Source organism: Malaclemys terrapin, chromosome 20, assembly GCF_027887155.1.
Source record: "Malaclemys terrapin pileata isolate rMalTer1 chromosome 20, rMalTer1.hap1, whole genome shotgun sequence".
NCBI lineage: Eukaryota > Metazoa > Chordata > Testudines > Emydidae > Malaclemys > Malaclemys terrapin.
This window is the reverse complement of record NC_071524.1, coordinates 16,728,939-16,756,694: the sequence shown is the minus strand read 5'-3', so window position 1 is coordinate 16,756,694 and position 27,756 is coordinate 16,728,939. Positions and strand designations below refer to the sequence as shown.

Genomic DNA, 27,756 nt, shown 5'->3' with positions numbered 1-27,756 from the left:
GTTCCCAAGTCTGCAGCTGGCCTGCCGGGTAGCCTTGGGAAAGCCACTTGCCTCGTTGTGCCTCAGTTTCCCCCTCTATAAAACAGGGATAATGGTACTGCCCTCTTTTTGTAAAGTGCTTTGAGATCTCCAGATGAAAAGAGCTAGAGGGTAGCAGGGAGAAGGAATCCAGGGGCTTGACCGTTGTGGCCAAAGAGCTGGGGCAACGCTTTGCCAACACTGCTGCTACATGGTGTTTTTCCTCAAGTCCCCGCTCCTGGAGTCACGACGCTCTCCTGAAATACTGGCTTTCGTTTTAACAGGAAGACCTTTCCAGGCCTGGTGGTGGTGAGACGAAGCTGCAATCCATGGCCCAAATGAGCCCCTACTGGATTGGAAAGCAGACAGCCCAACGTGCAATAAAACAACCCAAAAACGAGAGGGGGGGGGGAAGGGTATTTGGGTTTTTAAAAAAAATCTCCCGATTGGCTTGGGGGGAAAAAAACAAACCTCCGGCTGTCAGGACCCGGCTTGTAGGTTCCGAGCCCCTGGCGCTGGCCCCGGTGTGGTTTCACCGGCATGACAGGTAGGTTGCTGCCCCTGGCAAGGGGGCCCAGCCTGTGGTGATGGTGGACGCTGCGGGGAGGTGGAAGAGGCTCTCGGCTTGGCCCCGAGGCCGGCGGTGCAGGAAGGAAAGACTCTGGTTGAGAGGCAGGTTCTATGGGAAGAGGAGGCTCTGATTGGCTGGGAGGCAGGTTCTATGGGAAGAGGAGGCTCTGATTGGCTGGGAGGCAGGTTATATGGGGGACAAAGGCTCTGATTGGCTGGGAGGCGGGTTATAGGGGAAGAGGAGGCCCTGATTGGCTGGGAGGCGGGTTATATGGGAAGAGGGGTCTCTAATTGGCTGGGAGGCTGGTTAAATGGGGGAAAGAGGCTCTGATTGGCTGGGAGGCAGGTTCTATGGGAAGCGGGGGCTCTAATTGGCTGGGAGGCTGGTTAAATGGGGGAAAGAGGCTCTGATTGGCTGGGAGGCAGGTTCTATGGGAAGAGGGGTCTCTAATTGGCTGGGAGGCTGGTTATATGGGGGAAAGAGGCTCTGATTGGCTGGGAGGCAGGTTCTATGGGAAGAGGGGTCTCTAATTGGCTGGGAGGCTGGTTATATGGGGGAAAGAGGCTCTGATTGGCTGGGAGGCAGGTTCTATGGGAAGAGGGGGCTCTAATTGGCTGGGCAATGGGTGACAGTGGCGGGGAGGCTGTGGCTTGCTGAGTGGTGGGAGATTGGCTGGGAGGCGGGTGACAGTGAAAAGGGAGGCTCTCATTGGTTGGGGGGCGGGGGATAGCGAAAGGGGAGGCTCTAATTGGCTGGGGGGCGGGGGATAGCGAAAGGGGAGGCTCTCATTGGCTGGGAGGCGTTATTCTAGCTTCAGCCAATCAGCTTCTTAGCCTCCCGAGCCCCGCCCATTCCGTCCCCTAAGCCAATCGGGGTTCGGAGCGGGCGGGGCCCGTGCGTGGCCGGTCTGCGCCCTGCTGGGGACTTTAAACTTGGGGCCTGAGCCGGGCGGGGCCCGGGCCATGGAGCGCAGGGCGGCCGGGTAGGGGGGACACGGGGGGTGCACGGGAGCGGGGCAGCAGTAGCGGAGGCTGTGGGAGAAGGGGTGTAGAGGGGACATAGTTGGGGGGCTGGGCTGTGGGAACAGGGGGAAGGGAAGCTGTGGGTGTGGGGGGTGCAGAGGCTCTGGGGGGGTGTGGGAGGAGGGGGAAGGGAAGCAGTGGGTGTGGGGGGTGCAGAGGTTTGGGGGGGTGTGGGAGCAGGGGGAAGGGAAGCTGTGGGTGTGGGGGGTGCAGAGGCTCTGGGGGGGTGTGGGAGCAGGGGGAAGGGAAGCAGTGGGTGTGGGGGGTGCAGAGGTTCTGGGGGGGTGTGGGAGAAGGGGGAAGGGAAGCAGTGGGTGTGGGGGGTGCAGAGGTTCTGGGGGTGCGTGGGAGAAGGGGGAAGGGAAGCTGTGGGTGTGGGGGCTGCAGAGGCTCTGGGGGGGTGTGGGAACAGGGGGAAGGGAAGCTGTGGGTGTGGGGGGTGCAGAGGCTCTGGGGGTGCATGGGAGGAGGGGGAAGGGAAGCTGTGGGTGTGGGGGGTGCAGAGGGTCTGGGGGTGCATGGGAGGAGGGGGAAGGGAAGCTGTGGGTGTGGGGGGTGCAGAGGCTCTGGGGGGGTGTGGGAGCAGGGGGAAGGGAAGCAGTGGGTGTGGGGGGTGCAGAGGTTCTGGGGGTGTGGGAGCAGGGGGCAGGGAAGCAGTGGGTGTGGGGGGTGCATGGGAGGAGGGGGAAGGGAAGCTGTGGGTGTGGGGGGTGCAGAGGCTCTGGGGGTGCATGGGAGGAGGGGGAAGGGAAGCTGTGGGTATGGGGGGTGCAGAGGTTCTGGGGGTGCGTGGGAGGAGGGGGAAGGGAAGCTGTGGGTGTGGGGGGTGCAGAGGCTCTGGGGGTGCATGGGAGGAGGGGGAAGGGAAGCTGTGGGTGTGGGGGTGCAGAGGCTCTGGGGGTGCATGGGAGGAGGGGGAAGGGAAGCTGTGGGTGTGGGGGGTGCAGAGGCTCTGGGGGGGTGTGGGAGCAGGGGGAAGGGAAACTGTGGGTGTGGGGGGTGCAGAGGCTCTGGGGGGGTGTGGGAGCAGGGGGAAGGGAAGCTGTGGGTGTGGGGGGTGCAGAGGCTCTGGGGGTGCATGGGAACAGGGGGAAGGGAAGCTGTGGGTGTGGGGGGTGCAGAGGTTCTGGGGGTTTATGGGAGAAGGGGGAAGGGAAGCAGTGGGTGTGGGGGGTGCAGAGGCTCTGGGGGGGTGTGGGAGAAGGGGGAAGGGAAGCAGTGGGTGTGGGGGGTGCAGAGGTTCTGGGGGGGTGTGGGAGAAGGGGGAAGGGAAGCAGTGGGTGTGGGGGGTGCAGAGGCTCTGGGGGGGTGTGGGAACAGGGGGAAGGGAAGCAGTGGGTGTGGAGGGTGCAGAGGTTCTGGGGGGGTGTGGGAGAAGGGGGAAGGGAAGCTGTGGGTGTGGGGGGTGCAGAGGTTCTGGGGGTGTATGGGAGAAGGGGGAAGGGAAGCTGTGGGTGTGGGGGGTGCAGAGGCTCTGGGGGTGCGTGGGAGGAGGGGGAAGGGAAGCAGTGGGTGTGGGGGCTGCAGAGGCTCTGGGGGGGTGTGGGAGAAGGGGGAAGGGAAGCTGTGGGTGTGGGGGGTGCAGAGATTCTGGGGGTGTGGGAACAGGGGGAAGGGAAGCAGTGGGTGTGGGGGGTGCATGGGAACAGGGGGAAGGGAAGCAGTGGGTGTGGGGGGTGCATGGGAACAGGGGGAAGGGAAGCTGTGGGTGTGGGGGGTGCAGAGGTTTTGGGGGTGTGGGAACGGGGAAGGGAAGCAGTGGGTGTGGGGGGTGCAGAGGCTCTGGGGGTGCATGGGAACGGGGAAGGGAAGCAGTGGGTGTGGGGGGTGCAGAGGCTCTCGGGGGGTGTGGGAACAGGGGGAAGGGAAGCTGTGGGTGTGGGGGGTGCAGAGGTTCTGGGGGGGTGGGAGCAGGGGGAAGGGAAGCAGTGGGTGTGGGGGCTGCAGAGGCTCTGGGGGGGTGTGGGAACAGGGGGAAGGGAAGCAGTGAGTGTGGGGGGTGCAGAGGCTCTGGGGGGGTGTGGGAGAAGGGGGAAGGGAAGCAGTGGGTGTGGGGGTGCAGAGGCTCTGGGGGTGCATGGGAGAAGGGGGAAGGGAAGCAGTGGGAGTGGGGGGTGCAGAGGCTCTCGGGGGGGGTGGGAACAGGGGGAAGGGAAGCTGTGGGTGTGGGGGGTGCAGAGGTTCTGGGGGGGTGGGAGCAGGGGGAAGGGAAGCAGTGGGTGTGGGGGCTGCAGAGGCTCTGGGGGGGTGTGGGAACAGGGGGAAGGGAAGCTGTGGGTGTGGGGGGTGCAGAGGTTCTGGGGGGGTGTGGGAGAAGGGAAGCAGTGGGTGTGGGGGGTGCAGAGGCTCTGGGGGGGTGGGAGCAGGGGGCAGGGAAGCTGTGGGTGTGGGGGTTGCAGAGGCTCTGGGGGGGTGTGGGAACGGGGGGAAGGGAAGCAGTGGGTGTGGGGGGTGCAGAGGCTCTGGGGGTGTATGGGAACAGGGGGAAGGAAAGCAGTGGGTGTGGGGGGTGCAGAGGTTCTAGGGGGGTGGGAGCAGGGGGCAGGGAAGCTGTGGGTGTGGGGGGTGCAGAGGCTCTGGGGGGGTGTGGGAGCAGGGGGAAGGGAAGCAGTGGGTGTGGGGGGTGCAGAGGTTCTGGGGGGGTGTGGGAGCAGGGGGAAGGGAAGCAGTGGGTGTGGGGGGTGCAGAGGTTCTTGGGGTGTGTGGGAGTAGGGGGAAGGGAAGCAGTGGGTGTGGGAAGTGCAGAGGCTCTGGGGGTGCATGGGAGGAGGGGGTGGGTGCCGAGGCTCTGAGGGGGCAGGGAAGCAGGGGGTGCAGAGGCTCTGGGGGTGTGTGGGAGGAAGGAATGGGTGCCAAGTCTCTGGGGTGCTGGGGGATGAATGGTGGGGAGCAGGGAAAGCTAAATGTTCCAGGATGAACAGGGAGGTGGGTGCAGTGCGGGGAATAGGTGCAACTTTGGGGAAGAGTTGGGGGTGGCGTGTCTGGCACACTGGCAGGGGGAGCTGTTGGCCAGATCCGGGCTGGGCTGCCAGGTCTGTGGGGGAGGCTGTGGTGCACTGACCCCTGCCCCGTGTGCCCAGGTCCCTGGGGCCGCTCTCCGAGGAGAACTTTCTGCGCTTGGCCGAGGCCGGGGTGCAGAGCCCCGAGTTCACCGCGCTCTGTGCCCAGCTGGTGGCGGAGCTCCGAACCCTCTGCCCCCTGGAGGAGGACATCAGTCCCACCAGCGGTGAGTTACCCACAGGGTAAGAGAGGGGACTGACTGAGAAGGGAGGGGACTGACTGGTTGGGGATGGGGAGTGGAACACGGGAGCTTTCCTCCATGGGCCCTGGTGATGCTGTGATACAGGTAACATGCCTAACACCAACCCCGGAGTGACAGGGGAGCTCCACTCCCAGATGGGTCCTCTGGGTTCGTTGTCACTCAATAATTAATCATACCGGCAGCGTAATTACTCCCTGGGCAGGAAGTGTAGCCCAGTGGTCAGAGACCTGGGATTGGTTCACCACCCTGCCACAGACTCCCTGTGTGACCTTGGCCAAGTCACCTAGTCTCTATGTGCCTCGGTTTCCCCATCTGTGCAATAGGGATAATAGCTCTGCCCTGCCCCCTAGCGGGGTTGTGAGAATACATATACTGTGGGGTGCTCAGATGCTATGCTTATGGGGGTCACAGATCTGCCGGAGAGAGAGAGAGAGAGAAGTCAACCTGCGGAACTGGCTGCAGCAGGATGTCATGGAGGCAGATATGCCCCAGTTAGTGATCCAACGATTTATTACAAGAGTAATCCCATTCTCTCTTTTCTCCCCCCCCCGCCCCCCAAGCCAGCCAGTCCCCTGCCCTGGGGCTGGATGGGAGCCAGTGCCCCCTAGGGGAAAGGCCCTATGCCCCATTCCCCACCCCCTGCCCTGGGGCGTTCCCTCCCGAGGAGGCCGGGGTTATGAACATAAGAACGGCCGTACTGGGTCAGACCAAAGGTCCATCTAGCCCACTATCCTGTCTACCGACAGTGGCCAATGCCAGGTGCCCCAGAGGGAGTGAACCTAACAGGCAATGATCAAGTGATCTCTCTCCTGCCATCCATCTCCACCCTCTGACAGACAGAGGCTAGGGTCACCATTCCTTACCCATCCTGGCTAATAGCCATTAATGGACTTAACCTCCATGAATTTATCTAGTTCTCTTTTTAACGCTGTTATAGTCCCAGCCTTCACAACCTCCTCAGGCAAGGAGTTCCACAGGTTGACTGTGCGCTGTGTGAAGAAGAACTTCCTTTTATTTTATTTGTTTTAAACCTGCTGCCCATTAATTTCATTTGGTGGCCCCTAGTTCTTATATTATGGGAACAAGTAAATAACTTTTCCTTATTCACTTTCTCCACATCACTCATGATTTTATATACCTCTATCATATCCCCCCCTTAGTCTCCTCTTTTCCAAGTTTATTAATCTCTCCTCATATGGGACCCTTCCAAACCCCAAATCATTTTAGTTTCCCTTCTCTGAACCTTTTCTAGTGCCAGTATATCTTTTTTGAGATGAGGAGACCACATCTGTACACAGTATTCAAGATGTGGGCGTACCATGGATTTATAGAAGGGCAATAAAATATTCTCCATCTTATTCTCTATCCCTTTTTTAATGATTCCTAACATCCTGTTTGCTTTTTTGACCACCGCTGAACACTGCGTGGACGTCTTCAGAGAACTATCCACAATGACTCCAAGATCTTTTTCCTGACTTGTTGTAGCTAAATTAGCCCCCACCATATTGTATGTATAGTTGGGGTTATTTTTCCCAATGTGCATTACTTCACATTTATCCACATTAAATTTCATTTGCCATTTTGTTGCCCAGTCACTTAGTTTTGTGAGATCTTTTTGAAGTTTGTCACAGTCAGCTTTGGTCTTAACTATCTTGAGCAGTTTAGTATCATCTGCAAACTTTGCCACTTCACTGTTTACCCCTTTCTCCAGATCATTTATGAATAAGTTGAATAGGATTGGTCCTAGGACTGACCTTTGGGGAACACCACTAGTTACCCCTCTCCAGTCTGAAAATTTACCATTTATTCCTGCACTTTGTTCCCTGTCTTTTAACCAGTTCTCAATCCATGAAAGGACCTTCCCTCTTATCCATGACAACTTAATTTACGTAAGAGCCTTTGGTGAGGGACCTTTTCAAAGGCTTTCTGGAAATCTAAGTACACTATGTCCACTGGATCCCCCTTGGCCACATGTTTGTTGACCCCTTCAAAGAACTCTAATAGATTAGTAAGACACATTTTCCCTTTCCAGAAACCATGTTGACTATTGCCTAACAATTTATGTTCTTCTATGTGTCTGACAATTTTATTCTTTACTATTATTTTGACTAATTTGCCCGGTTGGACTTACCGGTCTGTAATTGCTGGGATCACCTCCAGGGCCCTTTTTAAATATTGGCATTACATTCGCTATCTTCCAGTCCGTGGGTACAGAAGCCGATTTAAAGGACAGGTTACAAACCCTAGTTGATAGTCCTTTCAGAACTCTTGGGTGAATGCCATCCGGTCCCGGTGACTTGTTACTGTTAAGTTTATCAATTAATTCCAAAACCTCCTCAAACGACACTTCAATCTGTGACAATTCCTCAGATTTGTCACCTACAAAGGACGGCTCCAGGACTCCAAAGGTGGCTCCAGGAGTGGGGTGTTGGCCGGGCAGGGGGGCAGCGCGTCGGGGCCCAGGGATTCATCGGTCTCTCCTGTTCCGGTGCAGGCCCCGAAGATGCCGAGACCTTCCAGATTGAGTTGAGCGGGCTGCTGCAGGAGCTGCACTGCCCCTACGCCGCGCTCACCACGGGGGACGTGACTGCCCGCCTGGGTAGCGCCCACCTCTGCCTCCAGCTGCTGTGTAGGTGATGGCGGGAAAGGCCCTCGCTACTCAGACGGAGCAGCCTGTGGGGCCTCTGAACGGCAGGGCTGGGAGCCAGGACTCCTGGGTCCTATTCCCAACTCTCCTAGAGGAGTGGGGTCTAGTGGTTGGAGGAGAGGGGGTAGCTAGGACTCCTGGGTCCTATTCCCGATTCTCCCAGGGGATTGGAGTCGGGGGAGGGGGTATCCAGGACTCCTGGGTTCTATCCCAGCTCTGGGAGGGGAGTGGAGAGGAGACTAGAACGCAGGAGTCCGGACTAGATAAAGATCCCGTCTCCAGAGGGCTGGCCCATGTCTGACACCCTGGGCCGGGCTGGCCCTGGTGCCCAGAGCGCCCCCACCAGCCGCAGCCAGAAGAGCCAGTGTGTCTCTCACCCCATGTTCTCTCCCAAGACTTCCTGAGCTCGGAGCTGCAGGCCGCCCGGCTCCTGAGCCGGAAACGCCCCCCTTCGCCGCGGCAGGGAGCGGGGGCCGGCACTGCCCGGCAGGAGTTGCGGCTTATCAACCAGATGCTGGGCAGGCCGGAGCCGGCCCCGACCTGCCCCATCCCCCAGCTCCTGGAGGACATAAAATCCAAGGTGAGGAGTCAGAGGCGCCGATTGTCGGGGGAGCTTCTGGGAGCCTGGGGCACGGGGCCGTTCCCCTCTGGGGGGCGCCAGCCCCGATCCGGCACCATGGCGGGGGACCGGCTGGCTCAGGGGGGCAGAGGATGGGGCACGGGGCCTGTCCCCTCTAGGGGGTGCCAGACCCGCTCCGTCCTCAGGGTAGGAGCTTGGCTGCAGCTCCAAGGCGCCAGTGCCGGACAATGAATAAACAGGGCACCCCAGCTGCAGGCCAACAAGCCCTTGGTGGTGTCTCGGGCTGCTGGGCCCCCGTGGTGCGGGGAGCCGCCCGGCAGGCGTCGTCCTTCCCTAGCCATGGTGTCCGCGCCACGTCTCCCCGCTGAACTTGTGCTCTCCCTCCTAGGTAGCGGAGGCCCTGTCCGCGCTGCCTGCCGGCCACCAGGAGATGGCACCGCTGCTGAGGGCGCCGCTGACGGCTCGGCAGTGGGTATGGGGGGGGGGGGGGCCAGGCCGGGTCAGGGGGGCGCAGCGCAGAACCTGTGGCTCTGTTCCTAGGTCAGGGCCGGGCCTGGGTCCCGGCCTGGGCTGCAGGGTTCAAAAGCAGCCAAAGAGAGTTAGGCCCCTGATTGAATTCTGGTGCCTGACCCACCCTGTTCCTGCCAGAGATTCCCAGTGCCGAACCACCCTGCACAGCCCCATTGCATAGAGACCTTAACAGACCTGGGTTCGATTCCTGGCAGGGGAGTGGGGTCATGTGTGGGATGGGGAGGGGGACTGGGAGTCAGGATTCCTGGGTTCCCCGCCCCCGCCTCCCTCTTTGGCTTGGGACAGGTAGCACCCCTCCCCGTGCCTCAGTTTCTCCCCTTGAAGGGGCCAGTGCAGCGGGGCTGGGGTGGGGCGTGGCTTTCTGGCGGCCTGTGTCTGAGCGTCGCTCTCTATCCCTCCCGGCTAGGAGGCGCTGGAGGGGATCCGGCAAGCCCTATGTGCCGAGTACGAATGCCGCAAGCGCATGATGATCACGCGCTTCAACGTCACCCTGCAGTCCTTCCACTGGTCCGAGAGGGCGAAGGTGAGGGCTCGGGGGCTGGGGGAATTCCAGTGAGGGGAGAGGCCTGGCTGGTGCCAAGGAATGGGACACGGGGCCTTTCCCCTCTAGGGGGCGCCGGCTCCAATCTGGGTCCAGGGTAAATTTGCCAACTTTCTACTTCCACAAAACTGAACACCCCTGCCCCGCCCCTTCTCTGAGGCCCCGCCCCCGCTCACTCCATCCTTCTCCCTCCCTCATTTTCACCAGGCTGGCTCAAGGGGTTGGGGTGTGGGAGGGGGTACGGGCTGGGGGTGTGGGTTCTGGGGTGGGGCCAGAAATGAGGGATGTGGGGTGCAGGAGAGGGTTCCGGGCAGGGGGGTGGAGGGGGCTCCGGGCTGAGGCAGGGGGTTGGGGTGTGGGAGGAGGTCACCCAGGCTGAGGGTGTGGGTTCTGGGGTGGGGCCAGAAATGAGGGGTTTGGGGTGCAGGAGGGGGCTCCAGACTGGGCTTGAGGGGTTTGGCGAGTGGGAGGGGGATCAGGGCAGGGGGTTAGGGTTCGGGAGGGGGTTTGGGGTGCAGGCTCCGTGTAGAGCTTACCTCATGCAGCTCCCAGAAGCAGCGGCACATCCCCCCTCCAGCTCCTACGCAGAGGCGCGGCCAGGGGGCTCCGCACACTGCCCCGTCTGCAGGTGCTGCCCCACAGCTCCCATTGGCCATGGTTCCCAGCCAATGGGAGCTGCAGAGCCGGCACTTGAGGTGGGGGCAGTGTGCAGAGTCCCCTGGCTGCCCCCGTGCATAGGAGCCGGAGGGGAGACGTGCCGCTGCTTCTGGGAGCCACACAGAGCCCGGGCAGGCAGGCAGCCTGCCTTAGCCCCTCTGTGCCGCTGACCGGACTTTTAAACCCAGTACCTGGCAACCCTACCCCAGGGCAGGGACTGGCTGGCTGGGGGGTGGGGGGGGATGGATCATGGGGCCTTTCCCCTCTAGGGGGCGCCGGCTCCTGTCTGGAGCTGGTGATGCTGAGGAGGGGCTGGGTCCCAGGGACCCTGGGCCGGGGCCGACGCCAGCTAACAGGGAGTGATTTTTCTCCCACAGGCCCAGGGCTCCGCGCTGCTGGCTGCCGTCTCCCCACTGCGGCAGGCAGAGTCGGTCGCCTCCGGCGTCACCCTGGCCCGGCTGCTGGCCACCCGCGCGGACGCCTCGCGCATCGTCAGCACCAGCAGTGGGCGCTGCCGCCACCGGACCAGCTGTGCCATCAACAAGGTACGGGCAGCGCCCAGGCCAGGGGGGAGACTAACACGCTGCTGGGTCCGGCCACAAAGCCCCTCCCCCATGCAGAGCAGCCTGCAGAGTGGGGGGGGGGCTTCTCCTCCCCCCCCCCCTTACTGCCGGGGCATGAGACCCCCTCCTCTTGCATCACACCAGGACCACAGATCCGGCAGGGCCGGGTGCTGGGCCCTTCCCACCCCCCGTTAGCTCCCTTTTGGGGTGGGCGGAGTACGGGGGACTGGGTGTCTCTCTTGCCTTTTACCTCTGCTCCTGTTTCCCCCCCCTCCCCATCCCCCTGACAGGTGTTGATGGGCGGCGTCCCAGACCGAGGGGGCCGCCCCAATGAGATCGAGCCCCCCATGCCCACCTGGGAGAAGAGGCGCGAGGGGGGGGGGAGGCCAGCAGCGCTGGGGCCGACGGGGCAAGAAGAAGAAATGAAGCCTGCTCCATCTCTGCCGGGAGCTCCCCCCTACACTGCAGGGGGAGCAGGCAGAGCATCTGGGGGGCAAAGACTCAAGGCCTCAGAGCCCAACTATGCAGAGTGGGCGGTGGAGGGGAGCTGGGGCTCAGAGGGGCTGCGGCCCCCTACAGCCAGGGCAGGGCCGGCTCCAGGCACAGCTGAGCAAGCAGGTGCTTGGGGCGGCCAAGGGGAAGGGGCGGCATGTCGGGCGATTCGGCGGAGGGTCCCTGTCCCTCGGAGGGAGGGAAGGACCTACCGCCGAATTGCTGCCAATCGCGGCTTTTTTTTTTTTTTTTTCGCCGCTTGGGGCGGCAAAAACCCTGGAGCCGGCCCTGAGCCAGGGGGTGATAGCAGCTACTGATCAGAGGTCAGGACGCCTGGGTTCTGGTCCCAGCTCTGGGAGGGGAGTGGGGGGGGGCTGGAGCCAGGTCTCCTGGGTTCTATCCCCAGTTCTGGGCGGGGGGGGGGGAAGAGGAGTGGGGTCTGGTGGTTAGAGCAGGGGGCTGGGAGCCAGGACTCCTGGGTTCTGGGAAGGGAAGTGTATGGAGTGTACCATGTTGCACTTAACACATCCCCCAGCAGGGGGTGCTGCAGCTTTTGCTTTGGCAAGCGGAATTTGGAGTGGATTGTGTTAGAAGAGGCTGCGGGGCGGGGGCTGTGCGTGGCTTGTTGATTGTCCTTTGTAAACTGAGGCACGAGGCGGTTGCCTTGCTGGTGCGGAGGGGGAGGGTCCTGCCCTGGGGACCCCGGCGGGCTGCGTTCAGGGGCTCTGCGGGGGGCTGGCAGGTTGATCTATGTTGTAAATTTCAGGCTCTGGGCTCCATCCAGGGGTCGGTTTGTACCGTGATCGAAGGGCCCTTCCAAGGGGATTAAAGTGTCGAAGCCAAGGGCTGTGCAGCAGAAGCGCCGGTGGGCGGGGAGGGGGCTGGGGGTTGTCTGCAGCCGGGGAGCATGAGGCGGGTTTGGGCCAACCATAGAGGGGCCACGTGATATTCTCCCGGGGCCCCGATCCTGCAGTGCTGCGCTCCCCTCCCCCCACAGCTCTGCTGATGCCCAGTCCTGGGAGGGGAACAGGTCCGTGGAGAGGGTGGGTCAGGGTGGAGGAGCTGGGCTGAAGCTCTGAGCTGGCCTCACCCCGGCCCCTAAGTGCAGGGGGGTGGGCCCCGGGCCCCGTTCACCTCTCCCCCCGGCCGATGGGCAGTGACTGCATTGGCAGCAAGTGACCCGAACCCTGGCGTTCAGGGCTCTGAGTTTCGGGGGGTTGTTTGGGGAGCCCCCCGTCATGCCCGTTTGTTACCCTGGGCGATGCTGATGGACGCGCTCGCCCGTACCCCGCCCCCATCTCCATAATTATCTTCACAGCCTAACAAAGGCCAAAAGGGGAAACTGAGGCAAGGCCAGTGGCGGAGCGGTCGACAGGCGCCCCGCAACGCGGTGGCATGGAGCAGAGAGGGGGCAGCTGTGGGCCTAGCCCAGGCCCGGCTCGACAAAGATGCATTCCCTTTATTGGGGCCGTGCCCAGGTACAGTCTGGGATCCGTGGTGCCCAGCCTGGCTTGCTGGGGCCTGAGGGCGTGGGATGGCACCGCCGGCTTGGAGTCCCTTGGCGGTGCCGGGCAACGCGGGCGCTCTGGGATCCGGAGGGGGCGGGCGAGCGGCGAGTCCAGCCGGTTTATGCCTTGGAGTCGCGCTGCAGGTGCAGGGAGTCCATCCCTTCCAGGAGCAGGGTGAGCGAGGCCTGGCCGTGCCCCCCCTCCTCCGCCTTGCCCCGGCGCCCCTCGGCCTCGCCCGTCAGCAGCCGCCCGTTCTCCGCCTCCAGCTGGGCGTTGCGGCAGTGGAGCCCGAGGTTCTCCAGCAGCAGCTGGTTCCGCTCCTGCAGTGGGGGGGAGCAGAGCCCCAGGGGGGTGAGTGGGGGGGCGAGAGCAGGGACCCTGCAGAGCTGTGCAAGGGAAGCCCCCAGCCAACTCCACCCGTGGGTGGCCCAATTTGCATGCCCAGCCACTGGGGGGGGCAGGGGTGGTCTCCAACCCTCCTCCACCCCCCCCCATCGTACCCCTGTTTTGGGGTCTCACCTTCTCCAGCTCCCGCAACTGCTCCAGGAGCTTCTGGTCCCTGCTGCAGCCGCCCGCCCCGCCGTGGGGCTCGTGGCCCTCCGCCGTGGGGCTGGTGCCGTCCGTCTGTGTCCAGGCGTCCCGGGTCCGCCGCCGGCTGGCTGGTACCCCCGCCAGCACCACTGCCTGCTCGCCCACCGGGGGAAAGGGGAAGGCCTCTTCCTCTGACCCTGCCATGGGGAGAGGGGGCCCTTTAAATGGGGCTGGCCACGAGCTGTGCCACTGCCTGGGGTGGGGGGAGATGTGGACAGCAATGGGGCGTTCCACTGACCCTGCCACGGGGGAGAGCAGGTGGCGGGGGGGCCCTTTAAATGGCCATGGACTGTGCCACTGTCTGGAAGTGGGGCGGGGGTGACAGTACGGAGTGTTTCACTGAACCAGTAAAAGGGCGGGGGGTGGTACCATGCTTGTGGCCATTTAAAATGGATCATGCCACGGGCCAGTCCACTGCCTTGGGGGGAAGAGGGGAGGCCCACGGCTTGTTCCACTGACCTGGTGAGGGCAGGGGGGATGGACTGTTCCATTGTTGGGAGGAGGGGAGGGGATAGCATGAAGATCCCGCACCCACCCCCCCGCGGTACCTGAGCTGGGGTGCTGCGTGGCGGCCGGCGTGGCTGCACGGTGCGTGCCCCCCTCTGGGGCTCTGGCGTGGAACCTCTTCTTGCACTCCAGCTCCACCAGGTCCTTGCATTGCTTGTGGCAGCTCATGCCACAGTCTGGGGTGTGTGTGTGTGGGGGGGAGATGACATATGAGGTAAGCTGGGGGGCTTGGCATTACTCCCCCCCTTCTAGGGGGAACCCAGCCCTCCCACCCCCTGCAGTGCCAGGAGAATCCCTCTCCGGGGTGAGCAGTGCAGGGCTCAGGACACACAGCTGTGCAGTTCTATCTCCAGCCAGCAGGGGGCAGCGCTCAGTAGGGGACGGGCATGCACGCTCCGCCACGGGGGTTGCTTAGTCCCATGGCCCTTTGCCCCTCCCTAGCCCTGTCACCAACGTTCTCCCCACATATGTCACCCCATCAGGGCTGCACTTACCCCGACATCTGTACCCCTGCTTGGAGACACCCCAGAGCTAGAGGAGAGAGAGAGCAGAGCCTGTTAGCTGTGGCCTTTTGGAGGGGGGGTTGCATTGTCCCTGTAGAGGGGGGGAGGGGATTTTGCAGTGGGGGGGGGGATTGCTGGGATTTGGGGCACCCCTGTACTGGCTGCTGAGGGTGCTGTGGGGCAGGGTCTCTGACAGGCCTGGGATTTGGGGCACCCCTGTCCTGGTTGCTGGGGGCGGTGTGGGGCAGGGTCTCTGGCGGGCCTGTGATTTGGGGCACCCCATCCCAGCTGCTGGGGGGCAGGGTCTCCGGCAGGCCTGAAATTTGGGGCACCCCATCCCGGCTGCTGGGGGCAGGGTCACTTACGAAGCCGTTGCAGCTGTGGCAGAAGGTGGGTTTCTTGAAGGTGGCCTCCTGGAAGTCGTGCAGGAAGCCAAGACCCAGCTTGGAGAAGACGGCGCAGGCCCGCATGAAGTAGTCGGTGATCTCCTGGCGGCTGTAGGGCCCCTCGCTGCCAGGACGGGAACAGGACAGTGAGGGGGCTGCCTCCGAAATGGGGGATGATACTGACAAAGGGGCCTTGCAGGGGGAAACTGAGGCACAGAGCCAGGGAGCGACAGAGCTGGGGATAGAACCCAGGCGTCCTGGCTCCCAGCCTACCGCCGGCACACACTCACCGGTCTTTCCCCAGGCCGTAGAAGGAGAAGGGGAAACTGGCCACAATCTTTTCAAAGTCCTCAGGGGAGATGCAGCCGCGCTGGTCATGGTCGTAATTCTTAAATACAGACTGGGGGGGAGGGGGGAGAAGCATTAACTAGCAGCAGCACAGCATAAGCCCGCCCCTAGGCCTGCCCCCAATACCCACTGGGAGCCCCCCCCTTGATCTAGGGTGACACCCCCTTCTGATCTGTCAGCCCGTCCGGGGGAGATACGGCTGGGGGGAATTGCTTTGAATCTTGGCATCAAATGGACAGATACCCCCCACTTTGCCTGCTGGGGGCAGGCCGAATCCTATATAGTCCCGAGTGCACCCCCTCCCCTGAGGCTGCAGGTGGCCGTGCCAGGGCAGTGACTGGTCCATATAAAGGGATAACAGCCTCATTGCTGCAGCCAGCCAGGGGAGCTGCTCCCCTGAAGGTCCCCGGTTTGAGTCCTGCCCCGTCCAGGCCTTGGGGTGGCATCAACTGCCTAGCCCCCTACGCGGGGGCTGGGCCCTGGGAAGTGGTGGGGCTGGCTAGAGACAACTGATGCCTTTGCTCCTGCCCTGGGTGGGGAATGGGTGTGATGCACACCATGACATGCCCCCCGGCAACTACACACCGTCACGCACACCCCGGTAACTGCACACCGTGATGCCCCCTGGCAACTGCACACCTGTCCAACACACATGGCAAATGCACCCCACACCCAGCTGGGGCCTTAGCCGGGGGTAGCTGCCCTGTGCCGGCTTGGGGGTAGGTAGCTACCGGCCGTGTTACGCTGCCCGAGGCCCAGGGGGCTGTGCTGAGGGGCGGGGGCCTGGCTCACCTCCACCATCTGCTGGACGTGTTTGCTGATGGTGAACCGGTCCGGTTTGGGGGCCACGCCCGGCGCCCACTCCACCACCACGGGGGGCTTGAAGGGGGTGGCCGGCTGCGGGAGGGCAGAAGGAAGAGGGTCAGACATGAGTGCCTCGAACCAGGGAGAGGAGAGTTGGGGGGGTCCCAGTTCAGCTCCCCCCCCATCTTACCAGGGACTTGGGGCAGCGGGGTTCCCGAGCGTACGAGAGCTCGTAGATTTCATCGTCCGTGTAGTACAGGTCGAGGGAGAGCTGGGGGGAGGGGTAGAGAATGGGGTTAGAGGGTCCCCCTGGGAATGACCTTCTCATACCTACTGGGGAGGGGGTCACGTGCTGGGCTGGGATCACTGCCCCCTGCTGGCCAGGGGCCGAGCCATTTGCACGGGGTGCAGGCGTGCGATGGCACGGGGGTGGTAGTTGTGCAATTGCACCACTGTTCCCTGCTGGCAGGTCTGTGTGTGCCGCCACACTCAGCTCACTGGGCACTGTGTGTATGTGCATTTGCACCACCGCCCAGTTTGCACGGGCGGTGGTGGAAGCTGGCCGGTGCCCCAGTGCACCTGACCCGCTGCTCCCTGCAGGGCGGGGTGGGGGGCGGGAAGATGGCTGGCAGGCTGGGCCGAGGGTGGATGCAGGAGAGATGTGGGGCATTCCCCCGAGTCCCACCCCCTCCTGACTCCCCTTGCGCCTGCACCCCCCTTGAACACCTGCCCTGCCCCATCTTGCACACCCACCCTCGCACGCTTCTGCCCATTGCACACCCAGCCCCAGCTGCTTGCACACTAAATCCTGGCCTGTCACACATCTCGCACCACCCTCCTCGCACACCCAGCCCCACCCACTTCCACACCTCACCCCCCCAGTCTCCTGCACACCCCACCACCCCCACCCTGCACACCTGAGCCTATCCTCTTGCACGAGGAACCCCGCTCTCTCGCACGCCTGCTGTGCTCACCGTGAGCAGGTGCACCAGGTCCTTGTTGGCGGCGAAGGGCGGCGTGGCCTGCTGCAGCGCTTGCAGCTCCTGCGCTTGCTGGTAGAGGCCCTGTAGCTTGCTGAGGTTCAGCTGTCCCCCCAGGCGGTCGGGCAGGGCCTCGTGCAGGGACACCAGGTCCTTGAGGTGCACCCCCACGATGGGGATCTTGAACCCGGTGCACTCGCTGTAGGCCCGCCGGTAGGCGCTGTAGTTGCAGCAGGAGGAGAGCAGCTCGGTCATCTCCGCCAGCGTCTGGGGGGCGGGGCGGGGCGGGGGAGAGGCCAGAGGGTCAGAGATCAGGCACCCGGCCCCCATCCCCAGCTCTGCGGAGGCCCCTGGCTAGGGCAGGGGGGAGCCCAATGGGGGGGGGGTGGCCCTAGGGGGCGAGCGATGGTCTGGTGGGGGCAGCTTGGAGACACCCCCCCACACACAGAGCCCCTCGCTAGCCCACGGCCAGTTGTAGGGGGGCCTGTGAAGCCGGGCAGCCCCGGGGCACCCCCGGGGGATTGTGGGTGCGCGGGGCAGCCGGGGCCCACCTTGGTGGCCTCGTGCAGCAGCAGGGCGTGGGTATCCTTGAGGCGGGAGATGGCGCTGTGGCAGAGGCCGCCCACCACCGCCATCAGCGTGTTGAAGTTCTGCAGCTGGCGAAGCTTCTGTTGGGGAGAGAGTTGGGGGAGGTGTCAGGCATCTGGCCCAGTGTCCGTCCCCCCCGTCAGGCTCAGGGCCGCCCCCCCGCCCCCCGGCTCCAACTACCCAGGCCCCTGCTGTGTCACATGTGCACACTTGCACGCACACGTGCTCATGCACATGTACTCCCTTGCACACACACATGGATATTTTCACGCACATACACCTGCACACTCATGCCCGTGCGCTGTCACACACACTTATAGATGTGCACACACCTGTACTTTCCTGCATGCACCCTCTCATGCCCTCTCACACACACTTGTGCATGCACACACTTGTCTACACACACACATGCACACCCACATGCACACCCACACACATGCTTTCATGCACACACGCATGCACACACACCTGCACTGTCACACACACCTCTGTGCATTCACACACACGCCCCTGCATGCACGCGCACACGTTCACATGTGAGGGCTCACGGAATCCCCTGGCACGCCCCGATTCCCCCACCTCTCCTGGACCTGCTTCCCCCTTCCCCACGGTTCCCCCTTCAGCCCCCATCCCTGGTGACAGCTAGCAGGAGGGCACCCTCACCTGTGTGACGCGGATGAATTTGGTGAAGACCTCGGCTCGCTGCTGCGGCGTGGGCCGGTTGAGGATCATGACCTGCACCCACTGGGAGATGCTGTTGCAAAGGGCCACGGAGCGTTCCAGGGCCAGGTTTTCCCGCACGGAGCCATGCAGCACGTAGCTCCTGTAATCCATGTACTGCCCAGTGGGGAGAGACAGAGGGGAACTCAGCAATCAAGGCAGCCATTCCACTGAGCCACTCTCAGACCCGGGGACCCAGAGCTGGCCAAGGCCCAGGGGCTGGTGTCAGCGGTGGGATCCACTGAGCTGCTCTCCAGGGGCCGGTGGGAGAGGTGGGATCTACACTACACTCAGACCTGGGAAGGCAGAGGTGGCCAAGGCCCAGGGGCTGGTGTCAGCGGTGGGATCTCTCCTGACTCCCTTCCTCTTTCCAGCGCTGCTAAATGCCTCCAGCGCGAGTTTAGCGCGATTGCCGCTCGGTACAGCCATTCGCCCCAAAGAGGAGGGGGCTGCAGGGGATGGGGGGGTGGCAGGAGGCAGGCGAGGCGCAGGGCCGGGGCGGAGAGCGCTCACCGAGATGCGGCAGAAGGCTTTGAACTCCAGGTAGCTGAGGTGCTCGGCCAGCTCTGCCGCGTCCAGGTGGTCGAAGAGCAGAGATACTTTCCGCTTCTTGTTGCAGCTGGGGCTGCTCTGGTAGCTGACCTTGCGGGTCCAGCTGCGGGGGAAGGCGGGAGGGGCATTGGTGCCTGCACAATCGCCCCCTGTCTGTGCACGCCCCACACACCGGTGCACACCATGCCATGTGCCCATGCGCACCCACACCCTGTGAGCAAACACACTCACTTGTGCACGCCCCACACACCGGTGCACACCATGCCATGTGCCCATGCGCACCCACACCCCATGAGCAAACACACTCACTTGTGCACGCCCCACACACCGGTGCACACCATACCATGTGCCCATGCACACCCACACCCCATGCACAAATACACTCACCTGTGCACACCACACACACCGGTGCACACATCCCCATGTGCCCATGCACACCCACACGCCATGCACAAATACACTCACCTGTGCACACCACACACACCGGTGCACACATCCCCATGTGCCCATGCACACCCACATGCCATGCACAAATACACTCACCTGTGCACACACCACACTCCGGTGCACACATCCCTATGTGCCCATGCACACCCACACCCCATGCACAAACACACTCGTGCATGCCCTGTACACGGGTGCACAGATCCCCATGTGCCCATGCACACCCATACCCCATGCACACATACACTCACCTGTGCACACCCCAGGCACCTGTGCGCACCCAGGCACGCCCCCCATGTGCACAAACACATCCACCTAGGGTGATCAGACAGCAAATGTGAAAAATCGGGATGGGGGTGGGGGGTAATAGGAACCTATATAAGAAAAAGACCCAAAAAGCGGGACTATCCCTATGAAATCGTGACATCTGGTCACCCTACATCCTCCTGTGCCCAGCTCCACCTACCTATGCAATCCTACCATCTCCAGATGCCTGGGCACACGCCCCATGGGGAGGGCAGGGATGCAGGGGAAGGGGAGGCAGGGAGCAGGGGTGGCCGGGCAGGGTCTGTCCTTACACGTGGGTCGTGTCCGCTGGCTGGCACTGCCCATGGCCCTCGGCCTGCACGGCCTGCCAGAGCTCGCCCATGGCCTCCTCCAGCTGGGGCTCCAGGCGAAAGGCCTCGGGGTGATGCGTGATCCAGTACCTGGGGGGGCAGGAAATGCGGGGCAGGGTTAGGGCATCGGCTGCAGGCCGTGCCCCCGCCCCCCCGGCGCTCCCAGGGTGAGGCAGGGAACGTTGGGGGAGAAGGGGGAGCACTGCAGGAACGGGGTGCATTGGAGGGATGGGGAATGTTGGTGGGTGGGGGTACGGGGGCAGTGGAATTGCGAGGGGAGTGATGGGGGATGCAGGGGTGGGGGCACAGGGGGAGCAGTGCGGGGCAGGAGAGTGATGGGGGTGCAGGGTGGGGGAGCAGTGCGGGGGTGGGGAGCAGTGGGGGCAGGGGAGCGATGGGGGATAGGGGTATGGGGGAGCAGTGGGGGGCAGGGGAGTGATGGGGGGTGCAGGGTGGGGGAGCAGTGCGGGGGTGGGGAGCAGTGGGGGCAGGGGAGCGATGGGGGATCGGGGTACGGGGGAGCAGTGGGGGGCAGGGGAGTGATGGGGGGTGCAGGGGGAGTAGTGGAGGGATGGGAGGGCACGGGGGGCTCTCACCTGACAAAGTTGCAGATCCGTTGGCGTCTTTCCATCTGATCCTCCCCAGACGCCTCCCGGTAGGTGGCTCTGAGTTAAGGCTCCATCCCCCTTGGAGTCCCCGGGAATAGAACCCAGGAGTCCTGAGAGCGCCCCGCCCCCGCCCCCGGCTTGCTGTGCTCCACACAGCGCCCCCTGCTGGGGGTCACCCGTCCCTCCCATGTCCCCCCCCGCCACCATCAGTGTAGCTCCAGCCCAGCCAGCGGGGGGCGCTGCTGAGCACCCAGGGGCCCATCCCTGCCCCAGTCTGACCAGCCCCTCCTCCCGCCCGCTGCACTGAGGGGGCTCCCGGCCTGGCCTGGGGGCCTCGGGGCGGGGGGTGCCGGGCTGCACGGGGAGGATATAACACCAGGAGGCAGCGGGCGAGGTCAGCCGAGGGCACCACCCAGCTGTGCACGGTCAGGGTCATGTTCACCATGTAGTCGCTACGGCACAGGCTCCCGTCCCGGTCTGGGGAGGCAACGGCAGGGGAAGGGTTAATGGCACGGGGGGGGAGGCAAAGGGGCTTTGAGGAACATTAATGGGGGCAGGGGGGACATTTGCCACATGGGATGGGGCAGCTGGATTCCACCCCATTGGGACTCACAAGTTCTCAGCCCTTCTCCTCTGTGGGGGGTGGGTGTACCTGTCAGGGCAGGGGGCTGCGGGTCGGGAGTGAGGGGCACCGGCAGAGCTGGGGGGAGCCCAGGGCTGGGCTAGCAGGGGCTGCGGGTCGGGAGTGAGGGGCACCGGCGGGGGGGAGGGAGCCCCCGTACCGAAGGAGTTGAGACATTTCTCGACGAGCTGCTCCAGGCTGCAGGTCTTGGTGAGCTCGCCCAGCGCCAGGCTGGCCATGACCGTGTTGATCTCCCTGGGGGTGGGGCAGGTCATTCGACGCCGGTTCTGCCGCTGCCGGATCTTGCCGGGGCCGGGGCTGGCGGGGCCGGGACATTCCGCCCGCGACTTCCTGAGAGGGAGGGGGCCAGTCCGAGAGTCACGGCTGACTTGCTGCCCAGGTCCTGCGACCGCTGAGGCCCCGGGACCTAACTGACTTTTTGCCTCCCAGCCCCCCCTGCTCTAACCACCAGCCCCCACTGCCCTCCCAGAGCAGGGATAGAAACCAGGAGTCCTGGCTCCCAGCCCCCCTGCTCTAACCACTGAACCCCACTGCCCTCCCAGAGCCAGGGAGAGAACCCAGGACTCCTGGCTCCCAGCCCCCCCTGCTCTAACCACCAGCCCCCACTCCCCTCCCAGAGCTGAGGAGAGAACCCAGGAGTCCTGGCTCCCAGCCCCCCCTGCTCTAACCACTGAACCCCACTGTCCTCCCAGAGCTGGGGATAGAACCCAGGAGTCCTGGCTCCCAGCCCCCCTGCTCTAAACACTGAACCCCACTGTCCTCCCAGAGCAGGGATAGAACCCAGGAGTCCTGGCTCCCAGCCCCCCCTGCTCTAACCACTGAACCCCACTGCCCTCCCAGAGCTGGGGAGAGAAACCAGGAGTCCGGGCTCCCATTAGACCCGGATCCCCTCCTGGGCTCCTTGCAGTGCTAAAGCCACATTAAAAGAAAACAAAAAACGGGAAACTGAGCCCAGGAAAGGGGAAGTGTGAAGCTGCCTCTGTTGGCAGCAGGAGAACAGCCCCACAGGGGCTTCCCCCAGCCTGGCAGACCCAGGGCCCCCAGCACATAGGCCCCTCGCCGGCTGGGTCTCCCCCAGAGCCCCCCACCCCGCTATGGGATTCGGGAGCTGGGCAGCCCAGTGTTTGCCCCGGCACGCGGCTCGAAGTGGCAGGGTCCAGAGACAACCATGGCGACAGAGCCAGACTCGTGCCAGGGTGGGGGTGCCCGGCTGATGCCAGGGAGTGGGCTGAGGACGGTTTGCCAGGCCAGAGCCAGGGGGACCTGCCATTAATGTAACGAGTAATCGGTAGTGCAGGTCGTGTGACACAAGGTGTGTGGGCCGGACAGGCACTGCTGTGGTGGGTTCTTTACTACCACTAGGCCCCACTTCCCTCCCAGAGCTGGGGAGAGAACCCAGGAGTCCTGGCTCCCAGCCCCTGCTTTAAGCATATTTCTATGTGTTAACCTCACAAGTGGATCCTACAGATTCGGCTCCACATTGGCACCGTTTGGCTCAGCATTTGCCACGCCCCTCTTGGACATGGGCAGAGCCCCCATGTGTCACTCTCAGCCCCAAACTCGGGGCGCCCAGAGCGGGGAGCAGCCCTGCAGCCTTCCCGCACCCGCAAAGCCAGGCTCTGGGTGGCTTCCTGCCCCTTTCCTGGCAGGGCCATCGGCCCTGCTTCTGCATTTCCAGCAGCCGCATTGCGCCACGGCCCGCAGCGCCGGGCCCCCACCTCCCCCCGTGGGCAGGCCTCTGGCTGAGCGGGTAGGACCTGGAGGGTGCCCAGGGCGATTCACTTCCCCCTGCCATTGCCTCTTGCCCAATCCCCTTCCATGCCACAGGGCTGCACTGCGGGGAAGGCTGACGCTGCCTGGTGGTTTGGGGGGCTTTTCTCTGTCCTGCCCAGTGCCCCTGCTCTAACCACTGGACCCCACTCCCCTCCCAGAGCCGGGGATAGAACCCAGGAGTCCTGGCTCCCAGCCCCCCCTGATCTAGCCACTAGACCCCACTCCCATCCCAGAGCCGGGGATAGAACCCAGGAGTCCTGGCTCCCAGCCCCCCTGCTCTCACCACTAGACCTCTCTAGGCCTCCTAGACCCCAGACGATGGAATAGCTGGAAGGTAACGGACCTTTTCTCTCTCCAGGTTCTAGCCGAGGTTCTAAGTCACCCTCACAGTCACCATCTTCTACCATCAGTTCAGTGATCGTCAGCCAGCCAGTCCCATGGCCCAGCCAGCCGACTCCACGGCCGGGCCCACGGCCCAGCCAGCCGACTCCACGGCCGGTCCCACGGCCCAGCCAGCCGACTCCACGGCCGCTCCCACGGCCCAGCCAGCCGACTCCACGGCCGGTCCCACGGCCCAGACAGCCGACTCCACGGCCGCTCCCCCGGCCCAGCCAGCCGACTCCACGGCCGGTCTCACGGCCCAGCCAGCCGACTCCACGGCCGCTCCCACGGCCCAGCCAGCCGACTCCACGGCCGGTCCCACGGCCCAGCCAGCCGACTCCACGGCCGCTCCCACGGCCCAGCCAGCCGACTCCACGGCCGGTCTCACGGCCCAGACAGCCGACTCCACGGCTGCTCCCACGGCCCAGACAGCCGACTCCACGGCCGGTCTCACGGCCCAGCCAGCCGACTCCACGGCCGGTCTGACGGCCCAGACAGCCGACTCCACGGCCGGTCTCACGGCCCAGACAGCCGACTCCACGGCCGGTCCCACGGCCCAGCCAGCCGACTCCACGGCCAGTCTCATGGCCCAGACAGCCGACTCCACGGCAGGTCCCACGGCCCAGCCAGCCGACTCCACAGCCGGTCTCATGGCCCAGACAGCCGACTCCACGGCCGCTCCCACGGCCCAGCCAGCCGACTCCACGGCCGGTCCCACGGCCCAGCCAGCCGACTCCACAGCCGGTCTCATGGCCCAGACAGCCGACTCCACGGCCGGTCCCATGGCCCAGCCAGCCGACTCCACGGCCGGTCTCACGGCCCAGCCAGCCGAATCCACGGCCGCGCCCACGGCCCAGCCATCCGACTCCACGGCCGGTCTCACGGCCCAGCCAGCCGAATCCACGGCCGCGCCCACGGCCCAGCCATCCGACTCCACGGCCGGTCTCACGGCCCAGCCAGCCGAATCCACGGCCGGTCTCACGGCCCAGACAGCCGATTCCACGGCCGGTCCCACGGCCCAGCCAGCCGACTCCACGGCCGCGCCCACGGCCCAGCCAGCCGACTCCACGGCCGGTCCCACGGCCCAGCCAGCCGACTCCACGGCCGGTCCCACGGCCCAGACAGCCGACTCCACGGCCGCTCTCACGGCCCAGACAGCCGACTCCACGGCCAGTCTCACGGCCCAGACAGCCGACTCCACGGCCGCTCCCACGGCCCAGACAGCCGACTCCACGGCCGGTCCCACGGCCCAGCCAGCCGACTCCACGGCCGCTCCCACGGCCCAGCCAGCCGACTCCACGGCCGGTCCCACGGCCCAGACAGCCGACTCCACGGCCGCTCCCACGGCCCAGACAGCCGACTCCACGGCCGGTCTCACGGCCCAGACAGCCGACTCCACGGCCGGTCCCACGGCCCAGACAGCCGACTCCACGGCCGGTCTCACGGCCCAGACAGCCGACTCCACGGCCGGTCCCACGGCCCAGACAGCCGACTCCACGGCCGGTCTCACGGCCCAGACAGCCGACTCCACGGCCGGTCCCACGGCCCAGCCAGCCGACTCCACGGCCGCTCCCACGGCCCAGACAGCCGACTCCACGGCCGGTCCCACGGCCCAGACAGCCGACTCCACGGCCGCTCCCACGGCCCAGACAGCCGACTCCACGGCCGGTCTCACGGCCCAGACAGCCGACTTCACGGCCGGTCCCACGGCCCAGACAGCCGACTCCACGGCCGGTCTCACGGCCCAGACAGCCGACTCCATGGCCGGTCCCACGGCCCAGCCAGCCGACTCCACGGCCGGTCCCACGGCCCAGACAGCCGACTCCACGGCCGGTCCCACGGCCCAGCCAGCCGACTCCATGGCCAATCCAATGCCCATTCAATGAGCTCTACAGACAGTGCAACCAACCAGGGCTGGCTCCAGGGTTTTAGCCGCCCCAAGCCGGAGTGAGGGACCATCCGCCGAATTGCCGCCGAATAGCTGGACCTGCCGCCCCTCTCCGGATTGGCCGCCCCAAGCACCTGCTTGCCAGGCTGGTGCCTGGAGCCGGCCCTGCAACCAACCAATCCACTGTCTGCCCGGTGCCCCCAAGCAACCACGCACTGAATTGGGGGACAGCTGCACCCACCCACGCACCCAGCTCTCTGACCCGTGCATTGCCACGCTCTGGCGATGGTGGTTCTCCCTCCACTCACGCCTCACTCAGTGACTTACCGGAGGACTCTACGTTTTCTCCAGCTGCGCCCCCGCCCTGGGGGAATCAGGCTATTTAAGGGTAAAAGCTACTGCGGAAGGACCCTGCACAGACCCTGGGCTTGGGCAAATCGGGGGGGGGAGGGGGTAGGTCCCTTCCCCTACATCTAGGATTGCCCAGGAATCTGCAAGCCGTGAGGTGCTCAGAAACAGGCAACTAAATCCACGGCCAAGAACAAGATTCGGGGGGGAACGGGACCGGCTGGCTCATGGGGGGCAGGGAATGGGGCACGGGGCCTTTCCCCTCTAGGGGGCGCTGGCTCTGATCTGGCCCCAGGGCGGGGACTGGCTGGCTCAGGGGGGACTGGGAATGGGGCACGGGGCCTTTCCCCTCTAGGGGCCGCTGGTGATCTGGCCCCAGGGCGGGGACTGGCTGGCTCATGGGGGGCAGGGAATGGGGCACGGGGCCTTTCCCCTCTAGGGGGCACTGGCTCTGATCTGGCCCCAGGGCGGGGACTGGCTGGCTCTGCGGGGACCAGGAATGGGACCCCCTTTCCCTTATAGGCAACGTTGGTTGCAATCCATCCTCAAGTCGGGTCCTCTGGCATAAGCCAACTGTAACCTCCCTGAGCAACGCCCACGGCCCCGGCCCCGCAGGTGCCGAGATCCTTACGAAGGGAGTGGCTTGGTCGGCCAAGCGTCAGGCTGCTCCCTCTCTTCTCACCAGCCCTCCTGCGACGGGCCAGCTGAGCCCCGAGCCGATGAGTGCTGGCCCTCCTGGGCCCCTGGCAGAGCCTTCCCCGTGCCCTACCCCAGAGCTGGCTGCATTCCTGCCCGGGCCCAGGCGCGACGTTCGCCGCCCGCTGGCTGTGGACGCGGCCAGCCATTGGCAGCGCCATCTCGGGAAGTGAAAAGCCGATGTTTTGAGGGGGTGGGGGGGGAATTGCTACTGAAACGACTGAAAAGGAGAAGCCACGCAGACTGAAACGGCCGCCCGGGGCCACAAGGAAAGCCCCAGCGATGACAAGAGCCAGCTCGGCCTCTCGCTTACCTCTTGCTCTCTCTCCTGTTCATGGCCGATCTAAGCTGGGGTTAGCTTGGGTGTGTGAACACTCCCCCACCTCACTCCCACGACATGCAGCTGCTCGGCCCGCGGGCTTGCCTTCCCCACGGTCATTTGCGTCCTTGTGCACGAGAGAAAGAAAAGAAAACTCATGAACAGGCTCTCGGCTGCGGGCCCCGGGGCGGGACCTGTACTGTGGCCGGGCTGAGTCAAAAGGAACTGGTAACATTTGTGCTGATGGGTGATAAAAAAAGGAACTGGCTTATATGTGTGATGTCAGGACAGTGGGCTGTGTGTGAGAGACAGAGCGCCACAACAGGGGAAAGAACCCAGGAGTCCTGCCTCTCTTTCCCCCTTTAACCACCCAATCATGCTCCCCTTCCAAATCCAGGAAGAGAACCCAGGAGTCCTGACGCCCTGTCGCCTGCTCTAACCACTAGACACCACTCCCCTCCCCGAGCTGGGAACAGGACCCAGGAGTCCTGACTCCCCATCACCTGCTCTAACCACTAGACCCCACTCCCCTCCCTAAGCTGGGAACAGGACCCAGGAGCCCTGACTCCCCGTCACCTGCTCTAACCACTAGACCCCATACCCTACCCGGAACCCATGAGTCCTGACTCTCAGTCACCAGGTTTGATAACTAAACCCCACTCCCCTCCCCGCTCTAACCACGAGACCTCCCTCCCCTCTGAGAGCTGGGAACAGAACCCAGGAATCCGGGCTCTCCAGGAGTCGCTGACAATTCCCAGTAGTTTTTAGCAAGTAGTGTCTTCAGTAAACTTTTCCAAACGGGTGTCCAGGGCTGTTGGCTAATCAGTACTAAACATATTTCAGTAACACTGGCTTGCTGATCTAAAACCAGCCTTTGTCAGCTGAGCCTAACGGGGGCTGAGTCTAGGAGCGGCTTTTTTTACTTTAGCACTTTGGGGATAATAAGAGAATAATAATAATGACTAGGAAGATGATCAGCTAGTGTCTTTCAGCATAAAGGAGCCAAACGCTCATTATAAACTATTCATAAATATCACTCAAATGCAGCCACTTCTGGGGCACGGGGAGGGAGCTGTTTATACAGAGATCCCTCACCCAGGACAGAGGTGCAGCCATCTCTGGGGTGAGGCATCACAGCAGTTTAACAGCTCACAGCAACGCTGCACAACAGCTTAGAGGAGACGATGAAACCCCCCCCCATCTGATTGAGAGTTGAAGAGCGTCCCCTGCTGACCCCCCTCACCCTACACCCTGCAGTGCAGCACCCCTAGCATTGTCGCAGGGCTTTGGGGTCAGCACTGACTGTGGAGGGAGCATGCCCCCTACTGAACCCCCACCCTATTCCCAGTCCTTGGAGGACTCCGGTCTGGGCCCGGGTGAGATCCAGCCCCACTTGTGGGAGCTCGGGTGCTGCGTCTGCAGAAGTGAAAAAAAAGGGGCTTTTTTTTAACTAAGGGAGGAAGGAAGGAAGGAAGAATATATAAAAACGCCGTAGTGAGCGAGAGCGACCATTCCCCTGGGGCCCTGCGGGGGGTTAGGGGGTGCCTGAGAGCGATCGATTGATCAATCAGTAAATAGATAGATTAGACAGATGAGGTCTATGCGGATAGATAGATAGAGGGGGTGTACGGGGAGAGATAGATAGATAGATAGATAGATAGATAGATA

At 63.7% G+C, this 27,756-nt stretch overlaps 2 protein-coding genes across 3 annotated transcripts; one reads left to right on the top strand and one right to left on the bottom strand.

Moving 5' to 3' along the window:
* Positions 1–1,448: 1,448 nt before the first annotated feature.
* On the top strand, positions 1,449–10,911 carry FAM98C (family with sequence similarity 98 member C). The gene is given in 9 exon segments (XM_054010270.1): positions 1,449–1,571; positions 4,692–4,837; positions 7,368–7,502; positions 7,916–8,100; positions 8,489–8,572; positions 9,038–9,154; positions 10,207–10,374; positions 10,683–10,766; positions 10,768–10,911. Coding segments are annotated over 9 exon segments (990 nt in total). The 5' UTR covers positions 1,449–1,551; the 3' UTR covers positions 10,819–10,911.
* A 1,412-nt stretch (positions 10,912–12,323) lies between these two features.
* RASGRP4 (RAS guanyl releasing protein 4) lies at positions 12,324–26,288 on the bottom strand. Of its 2 annotated transcripts, XM_054010233.1 has the most exons (17): positions 26,083–26,288; positions 20,823–21,013; positions 20,412–20,517; positions 20,029–20,091; positions 19,394–19,522; positions 18,333–18,474; positions 17,763–17,936; positions 17,063–17,179; positions 16,506–16,778; positions 15,722–15,802; positions 15,520–15,624; positions 14,670–14,779; positions 14,359–14,503; positions 13,985–14,021; positions 13,532–13,666; positions 12,912–13,120; positions 12,324–12,712 (listed from the first exon to the last, which is right to left on the bottom strand). In XM_054010233.1, the coding sequence occupies exons 1-17, from the start codon at positions 26,103–26,105 to the stop codon at positions 12,512–12,514; spliced, it is 2,241 nt and encodes a 746-aa protein (XP_053866208.1). In that variant the 5' UTR covers positions 26,106–26,288; the 3' UTR covers positions 12,324–12,511. The 2 variants fall into 2 exon arrangements, with proteins under 2 accessions (XP_053866208.1, XP_053866209.1); XM_054010234.1 differs by lacking the exon at positions 20,823–21,013 and having other exon boundaries at positions 26,083–26,117.
* Between the last annotated feature and the right edge of the window lie 1,468 nt (positions 26,289–27,756).